Below are 18,081 nucleotides of genomic sequence, written 5' to 3' on the forward strand. Positions count from 1 at the left end.
CAGAAGATCCACTGTAGAGGCTAGTCTGAAATGTTGATGTGCTTACTGCTGTGATATGTATTTGTGCAACATCAAGCACCATTGGTTTCAGTGGCAGTTGTATGGGTCTAATGCACATAACTCATTAGCTGACATGAAGAAAATTACTCAAAGTAGTTCCACTGTAATCCCTAACGTCCTTTTAATTTCAGTGAGGCTACTTTAAATTATTTTCTTCATCATGATGTCATCCACTGAAATTAGTAACAGAAAGTTACTCATTAGCAGATTATTAGTATCTTATGATTGGCAGATTATGACTCGTGACAGAGGCAAAACTGGAAACAAATAGCTATTAGATTACATTTTGTTCCTAAGATTTGAACACAACTTTCATGATAGCTAACTTTTGAAGAATGTTCAAAACAGATTTTTTTTTGAACCACTGAAGTACTTAGTAATATAATTGCATATTGTAGGGAAACAAAGCTGAAGTATTAGCATACATATTAGCATACACTGACTAAGCAAAGAGGCACCTTTCTAAAGTGATTCTATTTATTTAGCAGTGGGAGAGCAACTGGCCCTATCCATCTCCAGTGTAGCATCTCTCCAGTGGTTGTTGTTGGTGTCTATCTTAATTTTTTCTTTTTTAGACTGTGAGCCCTTTGGGGACAGGGAGCCATTTTATTTATTTATTTACTCATTCATATCTATGTAAACCACTTTGGGAACTTTTGTTGAAAAGCGGTATATAAGTATTTGCCATCATTTGTCACATACATGTCATAATAGCACCCAAAATCCTCCCATGGGCTGTACTCTGGCTTTCTTTTTGGATAGCTTATCTTTACCTGGTTTATTCTTCTTTTGCTTTTTTCATGCATATCTTGAAAAGCTAATTCCAGTTTTTGGACTGGTCTGCATGCTAAGCAAGTGCTTTACTTTGGAATAGGTCATTGCTCAGGTTGGCTTTGCGTGCAGAAAGTCTGAAGCTCCTCTCATTTTTAGGTTGACAAGCTGGCAAAGACTTTTGCCTGAAGCCAAGTTTAGCCACTTCCAGTCAGGGTAGCTAATGCTGGGCTAGGTGGACCAAAGTTTGACTCAGCAGAAGGCAGTTTCATATCTTGTGGCATATGACAATCAAAACGGTATTTGTTAGGCTTTGAGCAGGTTTAAATCATCTTTAGATATTTTTCAGTCTTGGTTATCCTAAACTGTGTCGCAATTTCATTTTCAGTTATTGTGAGAAGACAGCACCATCACGCAAAAATATAGGCTTAGATAATAATATAAATGATAGCAACAGGAAATTTATTTACGTTTCTTGGCAGAAATGGTACGACAGCTTATCTAAGGAGGACAACTTATGTAAGGAGGCTTCTTGCACAGAGTCAAATGTATTTTTCCCAAGCAATGTTTAACATTTCATGATATACAGAACTTGCTTCTTTAAAGAAATAGGACTTTTGTGTATGATAGTTGCAGACATAATCCGTTTGTTAAGTGATGCACCAAAGAAAGCAACAGATAGCAATGGTACACTTATTTTGGTGGGCTGCATCCAGATTAACATTGCTATAATGTTGGAATGTTTTGTATGTGCATTTTTTTTGCCAAGCCCGCCTTCACTCTGCTGCCCCCAGTGCCCTCCCAAAACATGTCTTGGAGGGCTTGGGACTTTGGGGTTTAACCTGATGTTAAAGGAAGCTAGATATAGCAGCAACCCTATACAAGATGGAAGAAAAAGTATAATAAGAAAGATACTTATTGTTCTGTGGTTCACCGACTAACCAAACTGGGTTTGTAAATCAAAAACAACCTTCTTCCTCTATTGCAACAGAGGTTTATTCTGGTTTATTCTTCTTAGTTAAATACTATGTTATTGGGTTTTAAGCAATGTATAAGTTCCTACAATTTTCAATATATAGTCTTCATAATTTTAAATTATTGATGACACAACGTAAATGAAGGTGCTATTCAATATTCCATGTTATGACAACTGAGAGCATTTTCATGGCATCTCTTTTAATAGATCTTTGAAGGCGCATTTGTGATTCAGAATACTGTGTTGACACACACAGCTTAGAATGGAATGTGTTTTATGGTTAAATCATAACTGATCAAATAAGTGATTTATTAATTTTGAAGTAAAGAAATCCATAGGTTGGAAAGCCAGAATTCATGATGGTGAACTCAAATAACACATTTGAAGTAAATGCTCTAGATGGCCTTCAAGGTCTAGATCAGGGATTCTCAAACTTGGGTCCTCAGGTGTTATTGGACTTCAACTCCCATAATCCCCAGCCTCAGTGGCCTTTGGTTGGGGATTATGGGAGTTGGTCCAATAACACCTGAGGACCCAAGTTTGAGAATCACTGGTCTAGATGGCCTTCAAGGTCCCTTTCCATTCAAAAATTCTATGGTTCTATATTCTGTGATTCCTATATTTCCCCATTAGTTTTAAAAACTGGTGTTATTTATTTAAACATATTTGTATACCGCCCACTACCAAAGTCTCTATGAGGTTTACAGCAATAAAACCAAGAAATTCCAACAATTAGAACATTTAAAAAATCAAAATAAAATACCCATTAAAACTACCAAACAGCTAAAAAGCTTGACTGAAGAGATGCATCTTTAGTTGTTTCTTAAAAGCCAACAGGGATGGAGCAGCTCTAATCTCAGCAGGAAGAGCATTCCATAGCCTGGGGCAACTACAGAGAAGGCTTGCCTTTGAGTTGCCACCAGACAACTCAATTAATTATCCTTTTTATCCAATCGACAAATTTGGAAACATTTGCATACACGCCAGGGCGGTGAGGCATTGCACACTTCTGGCCAAAGGATATCACGCCAGCCAAGAGCCACTTTTCATTCTCTTGACACATCAGTGGCCCACCAGAATCCCCCTGGAATGACAAAGAGAAATAAAACCATTTAACCATGCTTACCTACAATCTTGTTATGGGAGACAAAACTATCTGCAAAGCCAAAATGAGATATGCCATGGCCTTAAGCAGTCAGTAAGATGCCTGTCAGTTACATGCACTATGAATATATGAGATTTCACTTTAAGCCAAATTCTCTGAGCCTGCATGAAGGTTGTGTCATAACAGCTTTTGTAAGTGTCTGAGAAAGAGACACAACCTTTCTTAGACTGCAGAGCATCTTTATAGGCGCTTTAATTTTGACAGCAGCCCATGGCCTGGTAAAGATATCCATAGTTGCCTGCTATTTCCCTGGTTAGGGTCTAGACATTGTTCAGAATATTTTTATCTAAATAAACTCAAGGATGTTGAGGTCATAAATAGCAAGAAATGAAGATAATATGATGTGGATACTGATAATGGTACCGCCAGAGAAGAGGATTCTGTTGCTGCCAGTTAAAGTCATGATTCGTCATATATAGGTTTCAAACTTATAGAAATTGAATAATTAATAATAAATAGTAAATAGTAATAATAAACTACTATATAAAGCAATGTTCTTCATTGCAAAGCCCGGGAGTCAGTGGCAGCTCCCATCAATCCTAGGTGCTGATTAATTACAAAGCATCCCTGATAATTACCTAGCAATTACAAAGTCCCAGCTGGTCTCTGAGCTTTGCTGTGTTTTACCTAACACTGGTGTGGCTCTTTTAAGGGAAGCGGAGCCTCTTCATCCCTGGCACTATCTGCCAGGGCACACACAGAATGCTAGGAAATGTAGTCCTAGCCAGCACTTTCCTCATAGAGCTGAATGGGGAAAGCACTGGAAGGGACTACATTTCCCAGTGCCTTTTGTTACCTATACTATAGTGTTAGCAGAGAAGACATAATATTTTCATTTACCTGACAGGAATCAATTCCTCCTTGGTCATATCCAGCACATATCATATTGTTAGTAATATTGTATTCTGGCATCTGTTGCTGGCATTTCTCATTTGTTATAAGAGGGACTTCTGCTTCTTGCAATATATTTGCAACAGAACCTATTTAAAATCCAGAAACATATGAATTCAGCCTGATAAAAAGGCATAACAAGTTCTAAATGCAACATTCTCATTCACTCCAACATTCCTCATTTCTAACAAGGCACACTGTAGGTGGTTTTATCTGTTGATGCTACCAGTAATGGTTAGAGTGCTGGACTAGGACCGGGAAGACCCGAGTTCAAATCCCCATGTAGCCATGAAGCTCCCTGGGTGACTCTGGGCCAGTCACGTATCTCTCAGCCTAGCCTACCTCACAGGGTTGTTGTGAGGATAAACATAACCATGTACATCGCTCTGGGCTCCTTGGAGGAAAAGCAGGATACCATCGTCATCATCATCATCATCATCATCATCATCATCATCATCATCATCATTCGATTTCTATATCGCCCTTCCAAAAATGGTTCAGGGTGGTTTACACAGAGAAATAAGCTAGATCCCTGTCCCCAAATGGCTCATAATCTAAAAAGAAACATAAGATAGACACCAGCAGCAGTCACTGGAGGTACTGTGCTGGGGATGGATAGGGCCAGTTACTCTCTCCCTGCTAAATAAAGAGAATCACCACATTAAAAGATGCCTCTTTGCCAAGGCAACAGGGGTTAATGTAATCGATAATAATAAATGCAAGCTTGTATAGAACGTTCCTCATCATAATTAATGGGCATATATAGTTATTCATGTATTCTGAATTCATGTATTCACATTGTCATTGTATGGGAGTGCACTGGGGGAGTTGGGGGGAGAAATTGCAGGTCTGTTGAACCCACAGTTTGAAAGTATTCTGAAAAAGAATAGTTGTCTTTATAATGTGACCTACACTATATATTGAAATTGCTGTGAGAAGCATCAGTATTAATGCCAATCATTTTCTACAGAAATTGCCTCCAAGTGTAGAATACACACACACACACACACACACACTTAACTTCCTGTGTACCAACACCTGATAAACCTGATTAATGATAAATATCTGTTTAATGAAAACATAGCATGGAGTGACCATAAGCGGAGAGGTAAGGTTCAGATCTGAAACTCACTGGGGAGGTTGCAATGTTGATCTATGATTACTTCTGAATATATATAGTTCCATTAAGCATATAATAGATTCCATTAAAAGCAAATGGAGATCGGCTGAGAGTCAATGAGGTGGACACATAATAGCCATGTCTTAGAAATGTGCATAGCTGAGATAGTACAAAGCCTATGTCTGCACTGACACAGCTGTGTTGGCATCCCCATTCCATTCATTCAAAACCAAACTTCACCACACACACTATAGAATATTTGGGCTGTCTTTGGACATCAGGGGAAACTTGAGGCAAGCTCACCTCAGGTTCGCAACTTGTGATGTCCAAACAGTCTGAGCCATGGGTCCAGGACCCAACCGAAGCTCCGATTCCCACCCCCAGCTTCTGACTGAACCCTCGGCTGTAAGTAAGGTTCACTTACCTAACCAAAGGTCTGAAAGCTGGAGCATGTTGCCTGGTTCAGACAAATCTCTACGGGCAGAGGGAGGCCAGCAGCGGCTTGGGTACAGCTGAGGTGGTGGGCCACCCCCAGCCGTTGTCCCTGCATCTGATGTTAGATGCAGGGAGCATTTAGCCATGCCCCCACATCTGATGTCAGACACGGAGGTGTGGCTTAGCTCCCAAACAGGGGTGTGTGGCCCCATTTGGGAGTAAGATCAGCCCGTGCTGCATTGGCAGCATGGGGCAGAGTGACTCTCCCTGCCTTTTAAAACAGGGAGAGCCACTCCAGCCATAGTGCCAATGTAGTGCGGGCTGATCTTACTCCTGAACGGGGCCGCGTGGTCCTGTTTGGGAGCAAACAAGTGTGCCGTCAAGTCGATTTTGACTCCTGGTGCCCTTGTATTCTTGGGTAGAATACAGGAGGGGTTGACCATTTCCTCTTCCTGCGCAGTATGAAATTATGCTTTTCAGCATTTTCCTATATCACTGCTGCCCGATATAGGTGTTCCAGCCGGCATTCATTACCCACTGCGCCACTTAAGGTAGCTTTTGTCTGCACCCCCCCCCACACACCCCTACCAATTGAGGAGAACGCTTCATGCACGGAGTGGGCTCTAGTCCACTATAAATCTGTTAGCCTTTAAAGTGCCTCATGACCATTCTTTGCTTCTGATTTATTAATACCTTTATATAGTGCACATCAAAAATACTGGTCTGCAAATAAAGTTCTTTGCAAAAGGTAAATGGTAGAACATAAAAATAGCTTTCCAGTCCATAGGTCATCCTGATGAATTGGTACCAATGAGACATGAGGAAATATATATTTGCACCATATTTGCTTGCATACTGACTTCCTTAATCGTAGATCATACTGCATTTTGTACTTTTCAATGATGCACGTCTATACATATTGGTGTAAACCTCACTAGCATGTTTCAAGGCTTAACATGAAATCAGTGAAATACTGAATGCAGCTTCTGGGGGCTGCTAATTTGATTAGAGCAGTAGTGAGAGAAGAATGTTTACTTTATTCTCCCTGAGTCATTCTTCAGATCAAAACTGCCCTGCAAGCTACATACAGTTTGCCCTATAGGAGAAAGGCTTAATAACCACCACCATTCCCACACACACTCATCTTATCCCTATTCAGCAGCTACATTTCATTTTTAAAAGGAAAATTCTGTAAGATCCAGTCATGCATTTTCTCCATACTGTGGAATTTGGCCTTAAAAACCAGAGTGAGTTGTTCCACTGTAGTCATGTCATGCTGACTACAGCATCATTTAGAGAAGCGTTTTTTCTAAACGGAAACATTCACTTGCTCTAAATATTAATTGCATCAGGAAAATGCTATTCAGAATATGGGGAGGGAAGAAATTCTGTGCATCATTTTAACAGGACTTTTAAACAACATGGTGGCACACCTTGATTTGTGGTTCTTCCCCAGCCAGCAATGGAGCAATTAGTTCCTGGCAAAAATTGTTGGTTTTTTTCTGGAAAGCAAATGGGCTGAATATAATCTGTGAAAAAGAAATGATCCATCAATTACAGCTCCAGTGTCCAGTCTTTTATTATGCCTTTACTTAGGCAGCTTCTCCAAAGCATGCTGGAAAGAGCCCAGAATGCGTCAGTTTCTGAGGACTCCAAATAGTCTATAGTCATTGTTCTTTTATTGGAAACATGCAAATCAGTTCTTATGAAAGACAATCAGTCCTACCTGTGTAATTCACTTGGAACTGAAGATGCATCAAAGCAATGTCACTATCTTTTGTTCGCTTATTGTAATGAGGATTTATGATGATTTGATCAATCTCTTGGATGACTGTTTGGGGATATGATAGATTCAGATTGGTATGCAAACCAAGTACTGCTTTCCACCAAGATGGTTGTAAATTTCTCCTGGGGATTACAATAGATATTCTAAATCAGAATCACCTATGATTAAATAAGATAGCCCAGCAATTTGCGATATGTAATTGGTGCTACCTTTCATATTTTTAAACCATATTGGCACGGTGTACGCTGAAACAACTCTTATTCATTTTGATGGGACATATGAGTGGGGATTTCCAGGGGATTAAGCCTTGTCATAACTTTGGCCCATCACCATGGCTGCCAGCCTGCCTCCTGCCACCAACACCATTTCTACTGCTGCTGGTGAGTGGCCTGTCTGCAGCTAATTTGGGCACCCAGTGATTGTGTCACCCGGAGCACTGCCAAGATGCAGGATAGGCTCATGTGTGAGGCCTGAAGATAGTGCCAGAGAGTAGGAAGAAGGGTGGCATCCATGATGCATCTGTAAAAGGTTCTGACAAGAAAGAGTAATGGAAGGGCCACAGGAGAAAAGATGGTGAACCAGAGACAGGCTAGGGATGTGGAATTGAACTTCCGGAGAAATTCTGTATGAATCCTGAAAGGTTTGGGCTGCTGAGTCCACCTTAGGTCCCTTGGCAGCAGGGCCAGATTATGCTGAAGCCCTAAACAATGTCAAGTTTAAAATTTCCCATACCATTACAAACAAACAAACAAACAAACAAACAAACAAACAAACACCCTTCAGGGCATATAGAGCAGAACATCAAAAAGTATGCCTCCCTATGGAGGGCATTCCACAGGCCATCAACATCATAAAGTACTTATCACTGGTCACAGCCTACCTCACTTCCACTGACACAGGAACACAAACAAAGTCTTCAGTGTTGGAAGTTAAATGACTTGGTGCTGTCTCTTGTCTCTGACAGTGGGGGACAGACTAGTGGGGGACAGACTAGTGAGTCAGAGGGCTAGAGGGTCAAGACATTGGTCATCCCTTCTCTACTGCTCTGACACTATCCTAATAATAATAATAATAATAATAATAATAATAATAATAATAATGGCCCAGTGAGGCACTACCTTGGCGTGGTTGTGGGGCTTGTGTGCTCTGAGGAAGGTGAGAGCTATGCCAGAGGTCCAACCATACTGGACAGGTCTCACTAGAGGAGCCAGACAAAGAGTGCCTCTCCCATCAACAATATGGTGAGACGTAACTTTAATAAATCTATACCGGATCGGTCGTCGCCCGGGTCAACAAGGACAGCGCCAGATGCTATAGTCCCTGGACACTGGTGGCAAGTGGGCAACAGGACTCAGGATCTTCAGTTGAGCAACCAGGGCTGAAGACAACAAAGATACTGGAAGAAACGTCGCTTAACCGAAAAAATATACGAAAAATGCCAACAAGGAAATAATGATCTGCTATTACAAGTCTAGTCCAACTAGAAGAGGTTATTTAAAAAGAATGTACCAAATTTGGAAAGAGAAGCATCCAGATACAGAAATAACAGAACAAAGGCTAGCAGACCAGAGAAGATACATAATAAGAAATAAAGTATTCACAGGAGTTGAGCTGAAAAAACTGGAAAGAGCAACACAGGCTCAAGATGTGGAAGAAGAATTACCACCAATTGAAGAAGTTGCTCAGGCGCAGGTGGAGGAGGTGTTGGAAATCGAGGATGCCACTGTTACTGAACTGTTTCAAAATCAAAACCAGGCAACCACCCCTTTGCCTTCACCTCAAAAACCCAAATGCCGTTTAACAGAAAAGCAAGAAGAACTAAAGCAAAAAATAACTGAGCACATGAACCAAACAACCACCAGGGTTCGACTTCCAGTTCTAAAAACAGTTGCCAAAAAACAACTTGCTCAGGCATTAAAAGATGTCAATGCTGCACTTGCAGAGATAACAACCAAGAATTTGCAAGAAACAAACCAACTAATGTACAGTGCAGCAACAATAACAACACAAGACCTCGGATATAAGATCAGTGGACCTGTAAAAAAAGAAAGCACTACATCAACTAAATGGAAGATTAGATTAGAAAATAAAATCTCCAGGCTTAGAGCAGATGCTAGTAAATTGAAAGATATGAAAGACAAGAAGCTGAAGAATGAAAACACCAAACAGTATCTGATCCAAAAATACCACCTAGATTCAAGGAAAATTAGAGAAGTCCTGGAAATAATAAAGCAGCAAATAACAGCAGTGTCAAAGAACATTAGCAGGTATGAAGCCAGAATTACGCAACACTGGCAGAATCTCCAATTCCAGTCGAATGAGAGACGTTTCTACCAAAGCATAGAAGGAGAAACTGCAAGAAACGTAGAAACACCAAATAAAGAAGAAACAGTGCAATTCTGGGGAAAATTATGGGACAATCCAATAGATTATAATAAAAAAGCAGGCTGGATGAAAGCGGTCGAAAAATGTAACCAACAAATGCAAGATCTAATAATAACACCAAAATTAATAAGTGAAAGAGCAAAGAAAATTAAAAATTGGACTGCTCCAGGCGACAACGAACTGCATGGGTTTGGCTTAAACACCTAACAAGCCTTCATAAACAACTATCAAAACAGTTCAATCACATTTTGCAAGGAGGTGATATTGAACAATGGCAAACAACTGGGAAAACCCATCTCATCATGAAAGACCCAGCAAAAGGTGCAGTTCCAAGTAATTATAGACCGATAACCTGCCTTCAAACCATGTTCAAATTATTAACTGGAATAATAGCAGATGAAGTGATGCAACACTTATTAACTAACAAACAGCTTCCAGTTGAACAGAAAGGAAATTGCCTGAAGACCAGAGGCACAAAAGACCAGCTGCTGATTGACAAAATGATTTTAGAAAATTACAAGAGAAGAAAAACCAATCTAAGTGTTGCATGGATTGACTACAGGAAAGCCTTCGATTCATTGCCTCACACATGGATACTAAAATGTTTAGAAACAGCTGGTGTCAGCAAAAACATTCAGATATTTATTAAAAAAGCAATGAGCATGTGGAGTACACAGTTAACAATCAATGGCGAGACACTTGGACAGGTTAGCATTAGAAGAGGCATTTTCCAAGGGGACTCACTATCCCCTCTGTTGTTTGTAATCGCCATGACCCCACTTTCACAAATACTAAACAAAACAGGCCTCAGATACCAAACATCTAGTAAAATCAACCATCTGCTGTACATGGACGATCTGAAGTTGTATGGAAAGTCCCAGTCAGAAATCGAATCACAGCTAAGCACTGTCCGTATATTCAGTAGCGATATAGCAATGGAGTTTGGACTAGACAAGTGTGCTGCATTAGTAATGAACAGAGGGAAAACAAGAAAAACAGAACAAATAGAACTGCCCAATGGAAGCAAGATCAAAAACTTGGAAGAGAAAGAACATTACAAATACTTGGGCATTCTGCAGGCTGATAACATCGCACACACTGAAGTTAAAAGAAAAATTGGAAGTGAATACATCAGGAGAGTTAGAAAAATCCTCAAGTCCAAACTCAATGATGGGAACACCATACAAGCCATAAACACCTGGGCTATACCTGTTATCAGATACACTGCAGGAATAATAGACTGGACCCAGGCAGAGCTAGAGATGCTGGAACGTAAGACCAGGAAAATCATGACCATCAATCATGCTCTGCATCCCCGCAGTGATGTCGATAGGCTATACCTCCCTCGCAGCTCAGGTGGAAGAGGAATGCTGCAAGTCCATCAAACAGTAGAGGAGGAGAAAAGAGGCCTTGAAGAATATATCAAGGACAGTGAAGAAGATGCACTTCAAATGGTCAATAACGCAAAACTATTCAACACCAATGAAACAAAGCAGGCCTACAAGAAAGAACAAGTCAAGAACCGAGCAGAAAAATGGAGAAATAAGCCCCTGCATGGTCAATATTTGCACAATATAAGTGGAAAATCAGACATCACCAAGACCTGGCAATGGCTTAAGAATGGCAACTTGAAGAAAGAAACAGAGGGTTTAATACTGGCTGTGCAAGAACAGGCACTAAGAACAAATGCAATAAGAGCAAAAGTCGAAAAGTCAACAACAAACAGCAAGTGCCGCCTTTGTAAAGAAGCAGATGAAATAGTGGACCACCTAATCAGCTGTTGTAAAAAGATCGCACAGACTGACTACTACAAACAAAGGCATGACAAGGTAGCAGGGATGATACACTGGAACATCTGCAAAAAATACAAGCTACCTGTAGCCAAACATTGGTGGGACCATAAAATTGAAAAAAGTTGAAGAAAATGAAGATGTAAAAATATTATGGGACTTCCGACTACAAACAGACAAACATCTACCACACAATACACCAGATATAACTGTAGTCAAGAAGAAAGAAAAACAAGTGAAAATAATCGACATAGCAATACCAGGGGATAGCAGAATAGAAGAAAAAGAGGTAGAAAAAATCACCAAATACAAAGCTCTACAAATTGAGATTGAAAGGCTGTGGCAGAAAAAGACCAAAATAATCCCAGTGGTAATTGGCGCCCTGGGTGCAGTTCCAAAAGACCTTGAAGAGCACCTCAACACCATAGGGGCCACAGAAATCACCATCAGCCAATTACAAAAAGCAGCTTTACTGGGAACAGCCTATATTCTGTGACGATATCTATAACAACTGACAATAAAATTCAGCCATCCCAGGTCCTTGGGAAGGACTCGATGTCTGGATAAAACAAACCAGTTAATGGCACCTGTCTGACTGTGTAGACAAGAAAAAATAATAATATAATAATAAATTGCCCTAGGTGCAATTCCAAAACAACTTGAAGAGCACCTCAACATGATAGGGGCCACAGAAATCACCATCAGCCAATTACAAAAAGCAACTTTACTGGGAACAGCCTATATTCTGCGACGATATCTATAAGAACAGCAACAACAGTGATAATGAAATTCAGCCATCCCAGGTCCTTGGGAAGGACTCAATGTCTGGATAAAACAAACCAGTTAATAACACCTGTCTGACTGTGTAAACAACAATAATAATACCCCCAGTGAGGTACTACCTTGGTGTGGTAGTGGGGCCTGCGTGCTCTGAGGAAGGTGAGAGCTATGCCAGAGGTCCAACCATACTGGACAGGTGTCACCAGAGGAGCCAGACAAAGAGTGCCTCTCCCATCAGCAATATGGTGAGACGTAACTTTAATAAATCTATACCGGATCGGTCATTGTCAGGGTCAACAAGGATTGCACCAGGTGCTGGAGTCCCTGGACATCTGGTGGCCAGTGGGCTACAGGACTCAGGATCTTCAGTTGAGCAACCAGGGCTGAAGACAGCAAAGTTACTGGAAGAAACGTCACTTAACCGAAAAAATATATATGAAAAATGCCAACAAGGAAATAATGATCTGCTATTACAAGTCTAGTCCAACTAGAAGAGGTTATTTAAAAAGAATGTACCAAATTTGGAAAGAGAAGCATCCAGATACAGAAATAACAGAACAAAGGCTAGCAGACCAGAGAAGATTCATAATAAGAAATAAAGTATTCATAGGAGTTGAGCTGGAAGAACTGCAATGAGCAACACAGGCTCAAGATATGGAAGAAGAATTACCACCAATTGAAGAAGTTGCTCAGGCGCAGGTGGAGGAGGTGTTGGAAATCGAGGATACCACTGTTACTGAACTGTTTCAAAATCAAAACCAGGCAATCACCCCTTTGCCTTCACCTCAAAAACCCAAATGCCGTTTAACAGAAAAGCAACAAGAACTAAAGCAAAAAAATAACTGAGCACATGAACCAAACAACCACCAGGGTTTGACTTCCAGCTCGACAGCAGCAACATTGACAGTAAAATTCAGCCATCCCAGGTCTTTGGGAAGGACTTGATGTCTGGATAAAACAAACCAGTCAATGACACCTGTCTGACTGTGTAAACAACAACAATAATATATAATAAAGGGGGCGAACTCTTGAAGACATTCACAGTGTTTTAGACAATTTCATATCTTATATTTATGTTGTGATTTAAAAAGCCACTGTAGAAATCTTACATCATATCATAGTGCTGGCACATAAGAGGAGGAGGAAGAAGGAGCACACAAGCACAAAAGGTACTTCAGGGGTTGTTCACATAGTACCAAACTACATGTTACATTTGAAACAGTCTATAGGTTTTTTATGGGTAAGGGGGCAGAATCAACATCTGTCAATGCCAAATGAAGTGGAAATGGATTCCTTTGCTCTGCTTAGCAATAGCAAGGATGCCACTTAAACTGCAGAGGTACCGATCACTGCTGAGATGGGCAAAATAAGTTGGCTTATTTTGGTTTACGTGGGCTGTGAACTGGGCTGTTAATCTTACTCTACCTTTATCAGATATGAGGTCATTTCTTAATCACACCTCTGGCAACATCTTGGATACGTAATGCAGCTACTCAATTGATTCTAGATAAAGTGGGAACACTTAGTCTGGTATAGCGTATTTAATGTATATAATGTTACATTAATCACTTTATTTGCTTACAGCCCTTATTGTAACTGATGAAATATGAAGCCACAAGGAAATTGAGAGATCATCTAGTTCAGTTCCAATTTTAGTAGTGAATAGTTTTGAATATATCTGATCCATTATGAGAAACAACTTCAAACCCCCTATGCTAGAGAAGGCTTCAGTGGTGCAATAACTGATCAATATCCACACAGCAAGCAAACACTAGTTTTACTGTAATATTTCTTAAGTCTCTACAGTGCAATCTTTGCTAATATAGGTATAAACATTTTGAAATTCAGGGTGTGTGTGTGTGTGTGTGTGTGTGTGTGTGTGTGTGCGTGTGCTTCTCCATGGAGGCTTTTATGAAGCTTGATCATGTACACTCAGTGCATTAAACCTGTGAACTGCACTGCACCAGTGTACAAGTCACTCTGGTTCCCTTCCTATCCATATGTTCATTGCAGCAATTTGTAACATGTAAAAGGGATGTAGCCGTGCACATGAGGAAAATAGGTCAGACCATTGGTCCATGCCAGGAAAGGAACTTGGGGCCTTCTGCATGCAGATGCTCTGTTCAGAGTGGCCCCATCTCCTATGGGGAATATCTTACAGTGTATATATCTTACAGAATATCTTATATCTCACTGTCGTGAGTTCTGCACAGTTTTTGTGCTTTGGCAATGAGCAGCACTCCCTTCCTTAGGTTGTACGGTATCTATAAAAGCAAGGATAAGGGATAGAGCTGGTCACTGTAGGGAATTTTAGTCTAAGGGAGGAGAGCTGATCTTGTGGTAGCAAGGATGAATTGTCCCCTTTGCTTTGTACACCCTGGTTTGCATCTGAATGGGAGACTAGATTATAAAATATTCCCCTTAGGAGATGAAACCACTCTGAGAAGAGCACCTGCATGGGTGCACACAGAAGGTTCCAAGTTCCCTCCCTGGCATCGCAAAGATAGGGCTGAGAGAGATTCCTGCCTGCAAGCCACTGCCAGTCTGTGTAGACCAATGGTTCCCAACCTGGGAACTAGTTATAGTTCAGCAACATATGGAGGAACCCAGGTTGGGAAACAATGGCATAGACAATACTAAACTAGATGGACCAGTGGTCTGACTTGGTATATGGCAGTTTCCAATGTCCTATGTAACCTGTTCCCCACAATCTGCCCAAACAGAATCAGTGACACAGAACATCTTTTATAGGATGAAGCTGGTGCATCAACTATGGCTATCCTGGAAAAGAGCTAGCTTGACCAGAGTCATTCATGCACGGGTAATCTATAGGTTAGACTATTGTTGTGTGCACAGTCATTAGCGCACAAAGTCATCTGATAGCATCAGCATCAAAGAAAAAGCCTGAGTTTTCATTAGTGTTGATATAAGGCTCCTTTACCTGAAACTCAGCAAGAGGCAACTGTGCAAATCATAATGAGGCTATTGTAGCTCCACAATTAAATGCTCATTAAATGCAGTGATATAGCATCAAGTTTCATTTGATTCTTGGACATCCATATTGCTGAACTGAGACATTTTGCATGTCAACATGTTGGCCATGAGTAGCAGCATTACTGATACTACTTTAGCTTAAGGTTTTCCATGAAAGACTACAACAGGAGTGATGAAGCAGATTCCTGAGATGTTGCTTGAAAAGCCATGAGAATAAAGAACAGGCATATTAGGTTTATATGCATAATTAAAGAAAAAATAAAAATTACCCATATACACAGTGTGCAGCTGAGACCACCCATTCATTGCTGACAAGAGAAGCTCCACAAACTGGTCGGGAATTAAAATGCAAAGAGACCACCCAAGGCCAAGCACCTTCTTGGGCATCAGCACCACCAACAATCTTGGCACTGTTTTTCTTCATAACCAGTCTTGTCCCACATGCTATGGGTGAAGGACAAGAAAAGGTTACATTGGAATCATATCTTTTCAAGTTTGGGGCGGTGTACAAATTTGATAAAATAAATAAATAAATAAATAAATAAATAAATAATAAATGACTTGAGAACTACAATTAGGCCTCAGAACAGTCCTCAAAATGAGGAACATTTAGATTGTGTTACAGTTTCATTTGTACTCTTTTGCAAGCAAATCTAAAAGCAACTGATACCTATGACTAGTCTTTTGAGAACTCCGAGTGAATTGTCTTTTCCCATACACTTACGTTTATTGTTGCATTGCAGGTGAATCACTGAATTATTGAGACACTGTACCCTAGAATGAGAACACAGTTATTACGTTTCAGGTATTTAAATACCATTTAAAAGTGCAAGACTGTATATTCAGAACAGATATTGCTCTGCTGTGTGTTAATAACCTATCTTGCAATACTGTGAGACTAGTGATAAAATGCTGCATACTGTATTTCAAATGTAATTAAAACTACAAACATCTTTAATGATGATCTACTTTATTGGAGAATCTACCAAAAACGGGAGGTGGGGGGGAGCTAAAAACCTGGTACTTTCCTTATCAAATAACTTATGAAAGATAATAATATGCATCCTAGAATGCAATAATCTAGAAAGAAGGCCTTCCTTTCTTATGTGTTTACACTTCCATTTGCCACTAGAGATCAGTGTGACCAAAGATTTTAAAAAATGTCAGTAAAAGCAAACAATATAACTTTCAGAGATGTAACTTCTCTGTCAAGTTTATCTTTGCCTTCCTCAGAAGCTTTAAAAATATTTGGCCAAGAAAAAAACCAGACAGATTCCAGAGCAGCAAAAGACCACAGATCAAAATGACTCAAACATTTCTGTGATTCAGTGGCTTGAAGAATATTTCCTTAGCCTCCAATTCATCAGAGCCTCAGAGTAACTGTGCCTGTACTTAACACATGAGGGATCCGCTAAGTATCATAATGTATCATGGCTCAAAGTTGGCAGAGAAATATAACACAATTGCACATAAGAGAAACAGAACATTGGGTGTTTAGAACATGTCACTTATTTATAAACTGATAGCATAACTTTCATTTTCCTGAAATTTATAACTTCACAAGAAATCTTATTATATTATCCTCAGGCCTATTTCAGATATTATTTCTAGCAGATGTGTTTGCTACAAGGTTGAATCTCATGGGCCTCTCTCCATGAAGTTGGCTGCTTGTATGTAATGGAACTTGCTTGGTTTAGAATAATTCAGAGACCTAATCAGGGATCCTAAGGCCTCCTTAGCTGGAAAGAGTTTTTCAGAAAAGAAGGGTTAGAATAACATGAACTTTGTGGTGGAATAACATGAATGTTAGAATAACATGAACTTTGCATGGTTAGAATAACATGAACTTTGTGGTGGTTCATTCACATAAATAACTATCAGCATGGAAGAGAGCTATTAACTGTTGACAATTTCTTAGTCATAAAATGTGGCAAGATCAGTGCCAAATGGAATGTAAAGAGAAAACCAAATACATGTTAAATATCATCGACACTTTGAAATACGGGTTGATAACCTACCTTGGTGTTAGTATCAAGCTGTTGTTGACTGCTTTTGTAACATCCACAAAAAGACCAGTGCCATCAACCATCGAGAGAGGAGATGATGTATTCACATTTCTAAAAGGGAACATTGGAAGAATCCTTTCAAACTGAACAAGAATCTAGAAAAAATTATGCCTCACACACATCTTATCATGCTATAGTCATAATACCGTGACTTATTACGAAACTGACTCTTTAAATATCCAAAGATTTCCCACCTTTCAATTTCATTAATCATATCTTCATAGGCTCAGTTCACACTCGGGCAAGTACTCATGTGAAGAAATTTAACGCATGAGCTGGTAAATGAGAATATGGCTTGCAGCAATTCTGTGTTCAGAATGGCAATTTAACTGTCACAAATGGCTGCAACATCTCACATGGTACCTTTTTTGTTGTTGATTGGACTGCATCCACAAGACAGGTGGTCCGTGCAGTCAGTTTGGGAAAGCACAGGGTATAATTCCAGTTATTCTCTCCTCCTCCTCTCTCTACTAAATAAATTATCAGTGCTGTACTAATAGCCCAGCCATCTGTTTGGCAGAAACATCTTTGTATGAAGAGTTAGGTGCATAGTCTACTGTATCTGGAACCACAGATACAATCTGGATGTGCTGTAGTGTCAGTTATATAAAATGCATAGAACTAGATTCATTATGCCCCCCCCCCACCAGTAGCAAGCAGTTGAATGTTTTCTCCTCCTCTTCTTCTTCTTCTTCTTCTTCTTCTTCTCCTTCTCCTTCTCCTCCTCCTCCTCCTCCTCCTCCTCCCTAGGTAATCCTGAAGAGCCCTCCTAACATCCAGAGAATGTCACTGGTATTCCTGTTGGGAAACTGGGTTAGGAAACAAGGTATGGAGAGACAACTTCTGGGACCTATGAAACAGG

At 40.1% G+C, this 18,081-nt stretch overlaps 1 protein-coding gene across 1 annotated transcript in view; it reads right to left on the reverse strand.

Moving 5' to 3' along the window:
- Positions 1-2,269: 2,269 nt before the first annotated feature.
- The window catches only part of TMPRSS15 (transmembrane serine protease 15), a 94,216-nt gene continuing 78,404 nt past the window's right edge, over positions 2,270-18,081 (reverse strand). The window contains exons 19-25 of the mRNA XM_053308916.1: positions 17,172-17,270; positions 15,878-15,927; positions 15,423-15,597; positions 7,145-7,326; positions 6,852-6,947; positions 3,813-3,952; positions 2,270-2,891 (exon numbers count right to left, since the gene is read on the reverse strand). Of these exons, the coding sequence (XP_053164891.1) occupies positions 2,736-2,891; positions 3,813-3,952; positions 6,852-6,947; positions 7,145-7,326; positions 15,423-15,597; positions 15,878-15,927; positions 17,172-17,270 (898 nt within the window). The 3' untranslated portion in view covers positions 2,270-2,735. The remainder of the gene's footprint in view (positions 2,892-3,812; positions 3,953-6,851; positions 6,948-7,144; positions 7,327-15,422; positions 15,598-15,877; positions 15,928-17,171; positions 17,271-18,081) is intronic.

Source organism: Hemicordylus capensis, chromosome 3 (assembly GCF_027244095.1).
Source record: "Hemicordylus capensis ecotype Gifberg chromosome 3, rHemCap1.1.pri, whole genome shotgun sequence".
NCBI classification, from domain to species: Eukaryota; Metazoa; Chordata; class Lepidosauria; order Squamata; family Cordylidae; genus Hemicordylus; species Hemicordylus capensis.